Raw genomic sequence first — 16,680 nt, forward strand, 5'->3', positions numbered from 1 at the left:
TAACAGAAAACTGTGAAAATCAGACCAGGGAACTCAGACATGGTGGCATCAGGTTGTTGTTTTTCCCCCCTCTAGTTGTCTCTGTCTTTAAAACTGGGAAGTACAACTGATAGCAAGAGTATCCAGGCTCTGCGGGGCAGAAACAAAGGTAGACCACAGGTATAAGTCAAAGGAGTCCCAAGAATAAGGAGAATCCTATCTCAGTTAAGAGAAGCAGACTTAGAGACCCAGTAGAAATGGCAGGCATTAGGATCCAGTATAGAGCCTACCTCCAGTCTCCCTCCTGAGCCACACAGCGAAGGGGTATTCCCGCACTGAAACTTGCCTGTACCTTTTGGTCACTCTGAGGTGGCGTCCTGGGTTCACAGGCTGATGAGGCTACCAGGACGCCTGGGGTCTTAGCTGGGGTAAAGAAACAGGAGGGGCGGCTTTGCTCCTGTGCACATGACAGCCCTTGCTCCATCGCTCCTGCAGCCACCACTCACCCTGTGCCGTCGGCCACTCTGTCACAGCTGGGGCCCTACCTTACAGGGTTCCCTCAGCAAGACTTTATGGCTAGCTCCCTGTGGACCCGGGCAGCCCTTCGAGAGAAGGAAGGTGGAAGTTGACTAAGTTCCAGGCTCTGAGCGAGATCGTTAAGTAGGAGCTGAGGGACGAGGATGAGGGAGGTGAGGTAGGATTCTGAGGCACTGAGAGCTGGGGAGGACAGAGGAAGAAGCGTTTGGGAAGGAAGGACCAAGTGGCGGGGTGGGAAATAGTCTTCAGACAGAAAGGCAGTTAAGGTAGGCTGGTGGACAGGCACAAAGGACATTTTAGTTTCCTGGGGAGTAAGATGAGTGTGGTACCTAATTTTCAAAGGTCTCTGCCTAGAAGGGGAAAAAGGCAATCCAAGACCACCACAGAGGAGTTTGTGACCCAGGATCACCGTCCATAACTGTGAGAGTGGCTCCCTGAGCTGGCTTCATTTTTGTTTGTAACTGACCCTGTTCTGCCCCCGTGTCTACCAGAAACTTACCTGTGTGGCTTCCTACTGATTGAGTAACCAAGGGCTCTTGGAAGCCTAGGAAGGTGGAAACCCAGCCCCCTCATTGTTAGTCACGGTCCATGTCTCATGGTAGGGGGGATTAGTGCTTCCTTGGGTTTGGGACAGTTTGGATGTTCATTTGGTCTCTTTCTAGTGCTGACTTCCCATTCTCCCCAGCTTTTTGTTTCTCAGTATTTTGGTTATCGAAGACTTTGAGCCACCTCAGTAAGCTAGGAGGTATTTATTCCAGAAAAACCCTCTAGTTTCTAGGGGTTTTTTGTGTGTTTGTTTTTTAATGTGAATATCATGAACAGACTGAGTGACAAAAGCCACATTTAATACCCTAACATATAGTTGGCTGGTCATTCATCCAGACTAAAACCAAACCAGATCTCTCATGAGGGTGGAATCAGAAAACCAAGCTCTCTACTATTGGCATCCCAACTTAGCACAGGAGGACAAGGGGAGGATGCTCATTATGAATTTTCTTCAGAAACCTTAAGGCTTCTCAAAGGGGCATATCCTCCTCAACCCTAGATCAACTCCTCAAAAGACCTGCCCATCTTCCCTGAAAAAGGGTCCTCAAAGGCCAGTCCTTCTCCTCTCTAAGAGGGCTCCTCCAAGAAGCCTGTAAGAGGCACAGACTTTCTAAGCAGAACCGAATTCAGTACACAGACTTGCCTAAGGGTGTCAGAAGGACTCATCCATTTTGTCCGGGAACACAGCAGTCATTCCAGATTTTTTTGGTTTCAGCGACTCTGGAATGCTTGTCAGGGGATCCTCACATGCAACCTCTCCTTGGCCAAGAAGGCCCAGAGTGAGGCTGAGACCTGTGTTGGCGTAGGAGATCTCGCTGGGGCTTCAAATGAAGTAATCCATGTGGGAAAGTGATTGCTGATCGTGCTTTATTAAGCCAGTGCAAGTATAGTGAGTTCTCTAGCCTGCTAAGGTAGACTCATGGTGTAGAGACCAAAGAGGGGAGGGCTTTTTAAAGTCAGAAGGCTGCAATCACATCACACCTGCTGTGGGCCAAGGGGTCTTGACAGTGTGACCATTGATCTTGTAAAATATCACACAAGGCCTTTCATCCAGAGGGACCAAGCTGTTTTTATGTATCAGGATCCTTTCTCAGCAAGGAAGGAGGACCCTTCTGGTATTGTAAAGCACTTTATGAAGAGGGATGAGAAGATATTTGTTTATAGGCAAATGTGACTTCCAAGAGACAACCTGACCTTTCTTAAGCTATTTCACAACACCCGTGCGTGGGTTGCTGAAATCTGTGGAGCATCAACTGAGGGTTATTGACGAGCGGCCATCCAGTAAAGTGGATGGTGACAAAAATATACTAGTTTCAGAAACAGTGAAAGAAAGGACTTAGCAGAGAACATGGGAGAATCTAGAGTCCATTCCAGAGGGCTCAGCCCACATCAAGGGATGCCTTCCTTGTAGTGTGGGCACAGTTTCAGAGGGCTGAGAACACAGCTATGACGAAGAACCTCGGAAAAGCTGTGCTCTACTAAAGCTGTGCTCTACTTTCAATGAAAGATCATTGGGGTGGGGGTGGGGAAGGTGGGGGTGTCCCTGGTGCTGGAGGCTGAGCCTGCCGGAATGGACTCTAGACTTTCTCCTGTTTCAGGATGGGGAAGGAAAACATTTTCATGTAGTTTTATAGTTTTACAGAATAAAGGAAGTCGTAAGTACTGACAATTTAAAAATGCATTGGTGGGTTCTTCAGAAGGATTGTTACAGCAAGATAAAGGGAGCTTTTCTATAAGCCTAAGATGCCTATCTGATGACATTCTTAGCTTTAGGGTTGGTGGAAGCTAGGAGTTTGCTAAGTTAATAGGTTCCAAAAGGTTTTCCTCTGCTAGTCACGGGGTGTTAGTCCTGACACAGAGGTGGGAAAGGAATGGCTATTTTGGGACTAAAGCTAGCCCAAGATAAGTAATTAGCTTCTGGACCTGCAACATTCCAACTGTGTGCATACCACACAGGGGGCTTTTGCATGTATAGGGCCAGAAAGGGGGATGGTAGATGACATCTTCGGGTCAGTTCTTCTGCAGCCTCAAAGTGGTAAATACCAGCTGGTACACTGATCTCCTTATCAGGAGCTAACTGGATCCCAACAGCCCAGTGTGTTATCAGTCAAGTTGACTTTCCTGTCAACTTGCTCAGTCCACCTGAGGCTCTTAGGTCATTAACCCTTCAGCAACAAGTAGATCATTGTATAGGAATGCTCTGCAGACAGTGCACAAAACTTTTTAAAAAATTATATTTTATGTGCATTGGTGTTTATCCTGTATGGTTGTCTGTGTGAGGGTGGAGTTACAGACAGTTGTGAACTGCCATGTGGGTGCTGAGAATTTAACCCAGATCCTCTGGAAGAGCAGTCAGTGGCCTTAACCACTGAGCCATCTCCCCAGCTCTCCACAAAACTCCTAATGCCAGGAATTTGGGGAAAAGCTGCAAAGCTTTTGAGTAGCTCTTCAGTCAGGTTGTTACCAGCATTTTCGGGTAAGTGTTTTGTGGGGAAGGTGTCTGGGGCTGAGTGAGAGATAACGTCAGTGGGATCATTTCAGGGCCCTCAGCTGACTTCGGTTTCTTTGCTGTGGTTTGGAGGAGACCACTTTTAAGAGGCCCTGCCCGCTGTGGAATCTTGAGCCAAGGTTTGAATGAAGTTGTCCAGTTTTAGTTCATTTAGTTCTCTGGCTAGCCTTAGCATTATAAAGCATGTGCTGCCAAATGGGAAAGATGGGCAGGGGTAGCTTTGTGGATGAGGCTGCTTCTGCAGGTTCCATCCCTCTTCTGGAATGGCTCCAGGCCGCAGGGTCTTGGGTTATTGGTGCCTGTCACCAGAAGGCTGCAGGATGGACAACTGCCACGTTAAAAGAATTGAAAAGGCCAAGTGAATTAAAGAAGCTGCACTACTTCTGGCTTTAGAAAATGAAAACTGCTCCTCCTCACCCTTGGGAAGCTTCCCAACTGTGCTGTGGGACAGAAGACTGCAGCGGGCAGCCTGCCTGTGGATAGAGTCCTTTGAAAACAACCTTTCTCATTCATTGCCATGACTCTTGCCAACACGAAGTTCACTTTCCTGGCCTTTGTCAGCCCCCCTTATTAGGAGTAAGTCCTCAGGCTAATATTTCAATAAGGATCAGATCAATTACGTGTTACACCGAAGACACAGTTGGTCTCCTGACAGGTGGCTGTGCTATCCTTGCTTCTGAAGTGCGAGGTACAGTGTCATTTTTCATCTAGAAGAAAAAAGTTCCACTTGGCAGTATAACCAACATCTCGGCCTTTTCTCATGGTGGAGACATCCGAGGACTTATTTGGAAACCAGAGAGCCAGGTCTGTTGGAATGGCCAGCAGTAAATCCCTGCACAACCTACCACTCTAGGCTTTACATAACCGTACCCAGATATGTATAGTAGGACTTGGCATTAAAGGGAAGATGATACATTTGAAGAGACAAGTCCAGCTGGGCCTGGTGGCGCTGCCCTGTGATCTCTGCTGCCTAGGAGGCTAAGACAGGGAAATTACGTGCTCAAAGCCTGCATGGACTACAAAGTGCATTCAAGCCAGCTTAATGAGACTCTACCTGAAAGTAAATCATGTAAAAAAGGGTCTGGGAATATATAAGACTGTACTGTAAAGAGTGGGAGAGGGAAGAGAGAGGAGAGAAAGAGATGGGGGAAGAGGAGAAAGAGTGAAAGAGAGGGAGGAAGAAGGGAAGGAGGAGACAGACAGAGAGAGACTGTCGTCCCTTTTGTGATGAGAGCATCCTTGCTGATGTGGTTCCTTACTTTTCCAAACCTCTGAACCCACTTCCCGCGTCCAGCCAGAGCCATCTCTTACATCTCTTCCCTGAGCTTTCCCTGCTCTAGGCCTCTTCATGGCGTCGTTCTCCTGTTCCTCCTGCTCAGTGTTCCTGCTCATTCAGAGCCTAGCTCAAACATGGCTGAAGGAGAATATTTGTCCATTCTTAAGTGCAATAATATCTTTGTGTAAACCTCCCAGTGCACTGAATTATACACTTAAAGTATAGTGATGAGTTTTGACAGATAATATTTCTCACAGGTCTGTTCTTCCAGCCTTCATTTTTCTTTCATTATCACTTTCTTGTTATGAATAAATAGTCGTGTACATTTGCCGTTCAGTTTCACTCTCTTCTATTAAAAATGAAGTCCGTCGAGATGTGGGGAAGGGACTCACCCACTGTCTGGTAGGATTTCTACTGCTGAGATAAAAACGCCACGACTGAAGCAACTTGGAGAGGAAGGGAGGGATGTATTATTCTTACAACTCTCAGGTCATACTCCGTCCATCACTGAGGGAAGTCAGGGATGGAACTGAAGCAGAAGCCATGAAGGAGCACTGCATACTGCCGTGTTCCTCACGGCTTTCTCAGCCTGCTTTCTTGTATATCCCAGGTCCACCTACCCAGGGTGCCATGCATTGCCCACAGTGAGCTTGCCCCTCCCACATCAGTCAATCAATCAATCAATCAATCAATCAAGAAAAGGCCCCACAGACTACAGGGAGTTGTGCATTTTCTCGATTAATATTCCATTTTTCCAGAAATGCCAACCAGCACACCCACTCTCCTCCCTGTGGTGCCGTGAACATCACAGGTGCCAAACAGTTCCTTACTGAATAAATGACTAATTGAAACAAAGAGCACAAAGACCATAGTTTCAGCCGTTTTCTGAGTCATTTCTGCCTTCATCTGCTTTAAATTCCTGTGCAGTATTCCAAGAGTATCTGGTAAGTTCCTGTTGACTGACTGATGGCCTCTCACTTTGTTATCCTGTTAGTATTCTCAAAGATCCTATCACATACTCTTCACTTAAATTTTCCTTTTTAAACACATTATCTGGTGTCATTAGCCATGACCAACTTTGCTGTGTGCCCAACCCATACAAGCCCCAGACTATGGGCATGTTGTATGAAGTTCTAGAAAGTTCCATGGGCCAGAGATGGGTAAGAATTTATCCATTTTACCTGGTATTGCCCTTATCTACTAGTCAATGGGAATCTTATGTGACTTGGGCAAATGTCTTATCTGTAAAGCACTCATTTCCCTTGCCTGTTAGACATCAGGATCAAGATGTGGAGAGTCACCCCCAGTGTTTACAGCCTGGAGTTTTCTGAATATTCTTCTGTTTTGCTGACTGTTTCCTCTCTCTTCCTGTATTTTCCTACTAATTAAGCAATGCTCTAGGTGCTTTTTATGATTATTAAATGTTCATAACATAGAAAGGTATTAGAAAGGATAAATGTGCATTTTTATAGTTGTGACAGTGAAGAATTGGAAATGTGGAAACAGAATGACAGAGACTGGATTTGGCAACACTTTCTGTTTAGACTAAATACTGTGTTGTGTCAGAGACATTGATCAAAAAGTAATACACCAGTCCTTTGTAGCCACTGAGATGCAGATTTTTTTTAGCAAGCATCTTAGTGTTAGTGGCCTCCATCCTGGGGACACCTCAGGAATTTGTAGAGCAAGTATTTCACTGATATCATCCTTAGGAGGAATGTCCCAAAGTGAAACATTCCAGAGAGGGGCCAAGTCTAGGCTCCTGCCCTCCTAGCTGGAGGCTTCCCACAGCTTGCTGGATCTCTCCGCTTCGCCATTGGGGAGTGGTATTTCCGGGTATGCCCCCTGGGAATCCTCAGGCATTTTTGTTCCCATTCTAGAGCCTGGCCTCGGCCTGTGGCTTGAACTCTGGCCTCCTGTCTTGTTCTGTGCAGGTTCCTTTTGATGATGGGTGTGCTCTTCTGCTGCGGAGCTGGTTTCTTCATCCGCCGGCGCATGTATCCACCACCACTCATTGAAGAGCCCACATTCAATGTGTCCTACACCAGGCAGCCACCGAACCCTGCTCCAGGTCAGCCTACCTCATCCTTGTCTGTCCTCATAATTTGTGTGTCCTCTTCAGGCATTTATAATGCCGCAGAGTGTGCTAAAAGAGATAAACCAGGCTATTTGGCCCTCAAGTTCTACTGACCAACTTCGTTGTTTGTTTCTGCTGGTAACAGTGCAATGTATTCTGTGCCCACATCTCATGTTTTTATATTATGTTGATGTACGCTGTGTGAATGATGCATGGTTCATATATACATACATGCTTTTTCCTCTTTTCTTTAAAAAGCTATTTAATGTAAATTTTTATATGTCAACAATAATGACGCTACCATCTTAATTCATCTGGAGTAAATATGTTATTAAATGATAGTTTGTTTGGTATTTTATGATTGCTAGTGATCTTGTTGATTTTTTTGTTTGTTTTGCACTTTAAAATATTACTCAGTAAGTATGCATTGTGTACCTATTTGAATATTCATATGCTGTGCAGCAGTAGACATCTTTATAGAAGTTACCACTGGCCTTGTAGAGCATATTTCCTGAAGCAATGTTTCAAGATCACAGAGAATTAGCTATTTCTTAGTTCTTACAGGACAATTTTGCTTTAACTGTGTAAATTTCCTTCATACTGTGGTAGTTGGTCCTGCCTCCCCTCAAGGCACAGGCTGGTATGTGGGTTTTGCAGTCCCTCTGAGGTCCCCTTCCTTGGAAGGAACCTTCTGAAAATGGAGAGTTGCAAGGCCCCAGAAGCCAGAATAGGCTGACACTGCTCATCCTGGCTCTGGACTAAAGAATTTATGTTTGATGAAATTGGGGCCACTGTGTTGATTGTGTTCACATTGCTCTGCTCCAGTCATGGCATCTACCTGGAGTCCTGGGGAAAATGTGTCCATTCAGCTTCCACTGCAGGTAGATGAGTGGACTTGGTTCTTTCCTTATGCCATGTTTCTGTTATACAGAATGAGGAAGTCCTGTAGAGCTACTTTACATCTTATGGGCTATGATGAGTAAAATTGTAATTAAAAATTTGCTTTGAAACCTGGACTTACGTTTTCTTACCACATATATAAATACTAATAGTAAGTCAGATGACAGAGGTGATAGATATGTCTATAATATACACTGTAGTATGGGTCATGATGATTTCATGGATATTACCTTCAGGTTCATCAGCCTGTATATAGTCAGTCATCACGGTGTTGAATTTGTCAATCATGGTTTAAAAAGAAGTAGAGGCGTAGGAGGGTTGAATATAAAGGGATAAAATGCCCCGTCTTCTGCTTTCTGACGACATGCTGTTCAAGATGTAAAGAGAGTTGTTCTTCCTGTTTCCTTCTACCAGACACTTTGCAGGATTTCCTTTCAAAAAGGACTTTCTTTAATATCTTTAGGATTATTACCAAGAAAGATGTGAATGTGAGTTTTCCATACCAGTTTACTAGGAGCCACACCTTAAACTTACATTCAGGTTTAGAATCCTTTTGTGTTCATATATGGATTTCATTCTTTACCTCTGATATTCATGTTGTGTTATAAAGTAAAGTACAAATATTCAGTTAAAACAGAAGACTAAAGCTGTTGTTAGATTTCATCTGGATTGATCACTCTTGGATAATGAAGGGACATGCTGGACACATGTCCTTCATGTCTAGTGCTGGCCCAGTGTCAGCATTTATGCTCCTCCCATCATCCAAACTGGAAGCAATGTTCTGAACAGGTGATAATGTTAGGACCACACTTTTGTCTGTGCAGTTCACCTTGAATGACCTTGAGGACCTGAGTGTCTCTAGAAGAGACTATTACAATCACTCAAATTTCTCTTTTTAAAAGCAATGGACCTGTCAGTGGGACCTTTAGTCTCACTTACCAGCTACGCCCAGTAAATCAGCAGCTCTTACCAAATTTTACTTCAAACCCGTACTTTGCTCAGGAAACACTTGCTGCTTGTTTTCATAGTTAATAGTCTCACTCGGCTCCCCTCTGCCTTCTGTGTATTTACCCAGAAGTTAAGAACCAAAAGGAATATGTTGGGGAGCTAAAATTACAGCTCCTTGGTTCTCTGAATCCAGTTTTAAGGACAGAGACTTTATCATCTAGATACCTCAGCTGTCGATTTGGGATTAACTTTCCAACACTTGATTTTGCTGAGGAGAGCAGATCACAACTGTATCAGCTCTAGTCATTCACACTGAGTACGAATACTAAGTTCCCCAAACAGCCCATATTCATGGCATGGCTTCTACCCTAGTGTGGTAGCCCAAAGCGCTCACAGAAATGACCTTGTCAGCCCTCCACATCTAAGGCTATATAAATAAAACAAGCCTATATTTAATATCATGCTAAATGGAGAAAAAGTCAAAGCATTTCCACTAAAATCAGGAACAAGTGTGTCCACTCTTTCTACTCCTTTTCAATATAATGCTTAATGTCTTGGCTAGAGCAGTAACAAGAGAAGGAGATTTTTTTAAAAGTCTGGGAAGGAAGAAGTCTAAGTATCTTTCTTTTCAGGTGATGTGATTCTAAACATAAAAGAGCCTAAGGACTCCACTAGAAAACTCCTAGAGGTGGATGATAAACACTTTCAGTGAAGTGGCAGGATACAGAATTAACACATAAAAATCATTAACTTCCTATGTACCAATGACAAGCATACTAAGTGACATTAGACAAACAAACAACAACAACAAAAAAAAAAAAACAGAATAAATGTAACCAAGGAATTGAAAGACTTATACACTGAAAACGTTAAGACACTGAAGGAAGAAATAGAGGACAGCATCTGAAGATGGGCAGCCCTCCTGTGTTCATGGTTGGGCAATTTAATATTGTAAAAATGGCCAGCCAGCAAAAGCAACCCACAGAGTCAGCACAGTCCTAATAACAGTCCTAATAAAAATACTAACTCTATTCTTCACAGGAATAATAACCAACCCAAAAATTTGTATGGAAACATGAAAGACTGCCCATAGTCAACGCCATCCTGAACAATGAGAGTACTACTGGAGATATTGCTCTGCCTGATTTCCACATATACAACAGAGCTATCGTAATAAAAATGGCACAGTAGTAGACTTACAAATCAGTGCCATGGAGAACTCAGATATAAACCCATACAAACTGTAACCTCCAGATTATTTTTACAAAGAGGACAAAAATGAACACTGGTTAATACAGCTTCTTCAGCAAGTAGTGCTGGAGAAACTGGATGTCCTCATGGAGAGAATTAAACTGGATCCTTTCTCCCTCTCTGCACAAAAATCAACTCCAGATCCACCATGTACCTTAACATAAAACCCCAAACTCAGAAAATTCCTAGAAGGAAAAGTAGGTTACACACTATGAAATGTAGACATGGGTAAGAATTTTCAAACTATGAAGCCAGCAGCTCAGGAAATGTGGTCAGCAACTGAAAAATGAAACTTTGTGAGGTTAAAATTTTTCTGTATGGCAAAGAAAACTATCAATCTGGTGAATAAGCAGCCTACATAATGGGAGAAAATATTTGCCTTTTATAAATCTGACAGAGGATTAATATCTAGAATACACAAAGATCTAAAAACAAACAAACAAAAAACCTAGACATTAATAAAGTAACCTAATGAAAATATGCTTTGGAAATAACAGCATTCTCAAAACAAATGGCTAGTAAACAAAAGTGTTCACAATTGTTAGCTTTTGGAAATGCACACTAAAACTGCTTTAAGAGTCTGTTTTATTGCAGTTTGAATGGCTATTATCAAAAAAAATCAAATAATAGAAGATTCTGGCTAGGTGATAGGGGAAGGAGAACCACCATTCACTGTTTGTGGCTGTGTAGACTTGGATAGCCACTATGAAAATCAGTGTAGAGATTCCTTTTTAAAAAGTTAGAGCTACCATATGCGCCAGCTCCATCACACCTGGGCATGCACTCAAAGGAATCTGTATCCTGCTACAGAGACGCTTGCTCATCCATGTTTATTGCTGCTATATTCACAGTAGACAGGAAATGGAATCAGCCCAGTGATGTGTGTGATGGAATTTTCTTCAGCTCAAAGAAAAAAAAAAAGAAATAATGAAATTTGTAGAAAATGGATAAAACTGAAAAAAAATATGCTGATAAAATAACCTCGGCCCAGAGACGATTGTTACATGGCTCTCTGATATGTCGTTCTTTAGTTTTATGTTTTATGTGTTTAGCATGGAGCATCTGTATAAGCCAAGAAACTAGAACAGGGCCATTGGAAGGGGGTTGTCTTAAGAAGAGGGGATTAATTTAGTACAACATATGTTTAAATAAGAGTAGAGAGAGGAAACACTGTGGGTGGAGAGTTTCAAGGAAGGATGGGGTGGGGGAGGGGAAAGACCAGGAGATGAAGGGAAAGCAAGTGAGGCCTAACCAAAAGTAAAGGACCCGTGAAACAGCCGTATGGAAACACACTATTTTTAGTCCAGTTAAGAATGTAAGCTAAAAAATAAAAATATATCTTCCATGGCTACATAGTGCAGTTTCTTAAAGCCATTATTTAATCAAACAAAAATCCCAGTGCCCAATGCGTGATTCCTCTTCATGAGTTGTGGGTTAAGGAGGCCCCCAAGGTAATGCATGGTACTGCTACTCTTCCTGTTTGCACACTTCTAGATGATAACACCTTCCTGCTGAAGATACCATGTACCTAGGTTACAAGAGAAAACTAAGCAAGAACTGAGCTGGAAGCTGACTGTCTTTCACAGTGTTGGAAGACGCTATGCTTTGGGGAGAGATAGGTTTCAACGGTCTTACTTAGTTGTGACCTCTACAGTCACAACCTGTCAGGCAAAATGTACCCAGTGATACAATAATGGCACATTTGTTACAGGGTTAACCAACCACTCTCAGGTGAGATTTGAGGCCCGCTTCACAGAAGAGAATACATGCCTCTTACTGTAATCCCAGTCAAAACCCCCTGGCTAGGAAGTCCTAGACTTTAGAGAGGATCTCATTATTATTGCTTAACTAAATTGACAAGACACCAAACTGTGGTCTCAATATTTAACTTTATGCCAATAAACACGTTACTCTCATCATTATGAAGAGAAGCTTCTCTTTGCTGTAAACAATAGTGAATACTGAAACACTTGGCAGCCAAGTGTGCTTCGATTAAATTTAAATGATGGTCGAATGCTCAGCCATAAAAGGGGAGTACATATCACCTCCTCTAAGGCTCAGGGGGTAATGTGAGAGAGGAAGTGCCAAGATGTAACAGTCAGAGGGCAGTGAGAAGATGTGAAATGCTACATTCAGGGCACGATGTAGCCACTGCCCTCACAACAGCTCCAGTTGCCTGCACTGGGCCTAAATAAGACTAGCCCTGTAAACAGCCAGTGTGGATCAGAGAGAGGCTCATAGCGCCCTACCCACTGCCGAACTCTTGGAAGTTGACAGATTCTGGGGGAGGGACAATCATTGCCTTCAGTTGTGTATGAAAGGGTGAATCCACCACTCTCCACCAATGGAAAGGTGAAGGAGAATAATGTCAGCTAATGTCTGTCTGCCTGGCTGTAACCTGCCTCTCTGATGTACCCACCAGTTTAAAATCGCTTTGACTTGCTTTGTTCTGTTCATATAAAAACCCATGGAACTGTTTTCACACTGGAACAGAGAAACTGGGTGACCTAGCTCCACGTTCCTGGGTCATGGTTACTCGGATTAGGCTCCAGGATAAACTATCACTTAGGTTCGCCTCCCCGAACCTTTATTTTTTACAATTTTCATCTGCATTTGTAATCCCACTTTGCAGATTTTCCTTTACAATGAACTGTATGGGTTTTCTTAGGAGCTTTTGTTCTTACCATAGCATTTGTGATGCAGTTGACTGTAGTTCTGAGGTGCTTTTCATTTCCTTAGACTCATGGGTACATTTGGGAACAGCTCTTTGAAAGGTTCTCTCTGAAGTCTAGGGACATCTGCCTAACTTACCAGCCTTGTCTCCATGGGTTTCATACATGCTTGTTTCATACATGCAATGCTGTCTTTCTGCTTTTACTTGCTGAGTATGCATCTCTGCCTCAGTCAAACCCGGATCCACCTTCTTTCAGTTACTCTCTGTGGGTGCTTAAGTCATTGGTCAATGCCTTGGAACTAGGTCCTCCAGCTAAATCTCAAAACTATGGAGAGGTCTGGAGTGTGCACCTCCTCTGAGAACCTCAGCCCCTGGTTAAGCTGTGCCCATTCCTGCCTAGTTGTCTGTCTGGTGGGAGCCTTTGGCTGCTAACCACTAGTAGACATGACCTGCTGCTGCTGTCCCTATAGCCTCAACCACAGGTTTCCCAGCATATTCAAGTTTGGTAGTTGTCACATTTCTCCAGTAAAGGATTTATGTTCTTGATAGATAGAACTTCCCCACCTTTTGTCTGTTCTGCTTTTTAAAAAAATATTCTAAATGGATATCTTGTCAAATATTCTGTAAAAATTTAAGATATATCTAGCTTGTCCATTCCTACAAAATCCATGAGCTGGTATTGCAGTGTAAGTCTGAGTAGCCCCACTGTGGGGACATTACGAACACAGCCCAAGCTCTGTCTCTGCACAGAGACAACAGCCTTCCCTATGCTCACCTGTCACAGGCAGTTGGGTCCCCCTTCCTCCTTCTCTGGTCCTCAAGAGCAGAAGCCTCAGTGAACACAATAGCCACTTCCTTCTGTCACAGAAGAAGGACACCTATCTCAGGAAATTGCCAACTCTACCCAGCTTGGGCCTGTGGGAGTTGCCTACCTGCCTGAGACCTTTGTCCCACCTGAAAGACAAATACTCTTTGCCTTCATAAATAGTACAGAAGATACAGTGAATTTCCAGTGAATTGTGTTCAAAGTGCGTGGAGGGGACTATGATAAATCTGAGCCAAGAGTCAGGGGACCAGGTTATTTAGGGGATCTCTTCACAGCCAGGGTACAGTGGTGGCTGTCTGCAGTCCAGCTTCTTCACCTTGACTTGGGCACACCCCTGAAACCATGCTTCACCAGCACATGCTTCACCAGCTCTATCAAAGCGAGCGGCCTTGTTTTCAACTCTCAGAGTTTATGACGGCTGTCTGTGCCTCCATAGGATACTCCTGGTTCTTTCATACCCTGTACTTGATTGCACTCTGGAGACTGATAGATTTCAGCAATATACCTCTCCAGAGGAATTGTGCTCCCTGCAGGCAAGACCATGTATGTTTCTCTTGCTTGTTACCGAATCTAGGTGGTTACTGTCTCAAGGAGTATTTGGTTCCTAATAGACAGAAGGATAGTGAGTGATGGGGACAGAAGGGACCTGGTAGCACAGGGATGTACCAGATGGTGGCTTTTTCTCTTTTGCACTCACATATGGATATCTGTTTTTCAGGAGCCCAGCAGATGGGGCCGCCATATTACACTGACCCTGGAGGACCCGGGATGAATCCTGTTGGCAATACCATGGCAATGGCTTTCCAAGTCCAACCCAGTTCACCTCACGGAGGCACAACCTACCCACCCCCTCCTTCCTACTGCAACACGCCCCCACCTCCCTATGAACAGGTGGTGAAGGACAAGTAGGAAGATGCTACATAGAAGGCAAAGAGGCTGGACAGGCCCTTCTGTGTGTCCTCGCCATCCTCACTGATCCTTGCTAACAGGGTGGTCCAAGGGCAAACTGCTCTTTGATGTCTTCAGAGCAAGCCCAGCTCTCTTTCAAGTTTTTTGTGGAGGACATTTGAATTTCACACTGCGTCTCCTCTGTTGCTTCTGTTTCTGATGTAGTCTGTGCTCTCTGAGAGAGTGTGGCAGCAGTCCCCGAGGGTTGACATTCCTGCCGTGGCCCAGGGAGATCCTCGGGAGAGAGGCTAAGAGGAAAGGAAGGCATAGCCTATGTGCCGGGGCAGATGGAGGGTCAGGCTGAGCTAAGAATCGCATGATGCAGTCATGGGCAGACAAGTTCAAAGGGCCACTATCCACTGTCCTAGCCCATCCTCCTAACAGAAGCTGTGGAAATGTGCTGGGGAGGCCTGTTGATGCTGTTTGGTCTCCACTCACATCCTGAATATAGGCTATCCTCTGCAGAGACAGGAAAGACCCAAGTCTATGCTGCTTCCACTGCAAGATGACGGTCAGAATCAGGCCCCAGTTGGACATCTGCAGTTAACTAAAGGCCATTAAAGAGAGGAAGTCTTTTAAGTTAAGGGAAATTATTCCCTGCTCCAAATGGAGACATTGCATTTTCCGAATCACACTCTGGCTTCAGATGGAAAAAGTTTTTCTTTTAGTGCATTTATTGAAGTGACAGCCCTGTCCTTTGAGATCAGATGGAGAGTGTGAAACCTTGGGGTCACTTCTCCGAGGGCTTCAACACCCTTCCCTTAGGTAGTTCTGGTGATGGGTTTCATGAGCCATTCAGGACAGGGGACACATTAGGCCGGGTAGTTACACCGACCCTTGGAGCAGGAGAGAAGAGCTAAAGTAGCCCTGCAACACAAGACCAGCATTGCTGAGTAAGAGCTAGGCTTGTAGTTGACCCAAGCAGAGATGTGCTGGGCTCAGAAGAGGGCAAGTTTATGGATAAAAACAATGGAAATCTACTTAGTTTCACAGACCATATAATCAAAGTTAGAGAAAGAAGGTGTAGTTAGAGATGCTGTTTCCCAGGTGAGAATCAGAGCTCACCCATAGATTTACAAGTAGTGGAGGGAGTTCTCAACAGTGAAGAGTGCTGTTCCCTTGCGTAGTTAGTCACGTTGATGTGTATTTAAACCCAGATTGAGCCCTTGTGTCCTAAGAGCAAGGCAGTATAGCTAAGACGTCTAGGTTACTTTATGTGTAGTATTGTGGGGAGTGGGCCGGGAGTAAGGGGACTGACATTTTAAATGAACTAATCAGAGCCTTTTGCTAAATTGTTACTTGTTGGATTGGGCATCCAAACATCTCCCTAGAGTGGACATGGAGTGTTCTTTACCACCTACCAGACCAGGAGGCGTGGTGTCATGCTCTGTTGGGGTATTTGTGTAGGACAGGGGTCCAGGAGTCAGGACAGTAGCGGCATGGGCTTAGTTTAAGACAGAGAGCATGGGGACTTGGTAGACAGTTTCATAGGAAATCCCAGGGAAGGAATGAACACCCCTTAAGGCAGTTCATGGACACAGTGCTGCTGCCCAAATCATTGAGCACCCTTGTGTCTCTGGCATCCTGTCCTGGATCCAGTACCACTCCAGGTTTGGGTCCTTGTTTTAATTAAGACGACAAAGCACAATGTCTGCTGTTTACAATCAAGACAACTACATGGTCCAAACATTTCCACTCCTATCACTTGTGGTTTTAACTTCCGTTTCCTCCGTTCCTTTTTAAAATAAGCACAGTCAGAGCTGTTCCTGGGATCACACCGGAGACAGCTGTCGAGGCATTAGTGTCCATGGCTACATTTTATCTTTTTGATAGCAAATCCTTTTGAGAAACTGAGTGGCTGGTAGGGCTCAGCAATTTTATACTCCAGTGTCTGTGTAAAATAAATTTTATCTGCCAGTAAGCCTGCATTGGAATTCCTTCAGCCGTAAACACTGGCAGCGCCTATGGAAATTGCACTTTTGGGGACATTTCCCAGCATTCTTGTTTTCTTGTCTTCAGTGAGTAATGCTCACCCCTTCCAACAACTCCACTTAAGTGTGCTGAGGTCCTACAGAGCGGTGCTTGGGGACAGACCCGAAGCAGACTTGTGCATGCTCTTTCTTGGCAACACTTGGCTCATGTTTCTTTTTTGTTCTCTTTTGATAGAGTCCTGTTTCCTATGTATAAAAAATAAAAGTGAATTTGGTCA

At 44.2% G+C, this 16,680-nt stretch overlaps 1 protein-coding gene across 1 annotated transcript in view; it reads left to right on the plus strand.

Moving 5' to 3' along the window:
* Vopp1 (VOPP1 WW domain binding protein) overlaps positions 1-16,680 on the plus strand; it is a 92,791-nt gene extending 76,111 nt beyond the window's left edge. The window contains exons 4-5 of the mRNA XM_059257891.1: positions 6,782-6,918; positions 14,242-16,680. Coding sequence (XP_059113874.1) covers positions 6,782-6,918; positions 14,242-14,432 — 328 coding nt within the window. The 3' untranslated portion in view covers positions 14,433-16,680. The remainder of the gene's footprint in view (positions 1-6,781; positions 6,919-14,241) is intronic.

The sequence above is a fragment of the Peromyscus eremicus genome, chromosome 3 (assembly GCF_949786415.1).
Source record: "Peromyscus eremicus chromosome 3, PerEre_H2_v1, whole genome shotgun sequence".
Classification (NCBI taxonomy): domain Eukaryota; kingdom Metazoa; phylum Chordata; class Mammalia; order Rodentia; family Cricetidae; genus Peromyscus; species Peromyscus eremicus.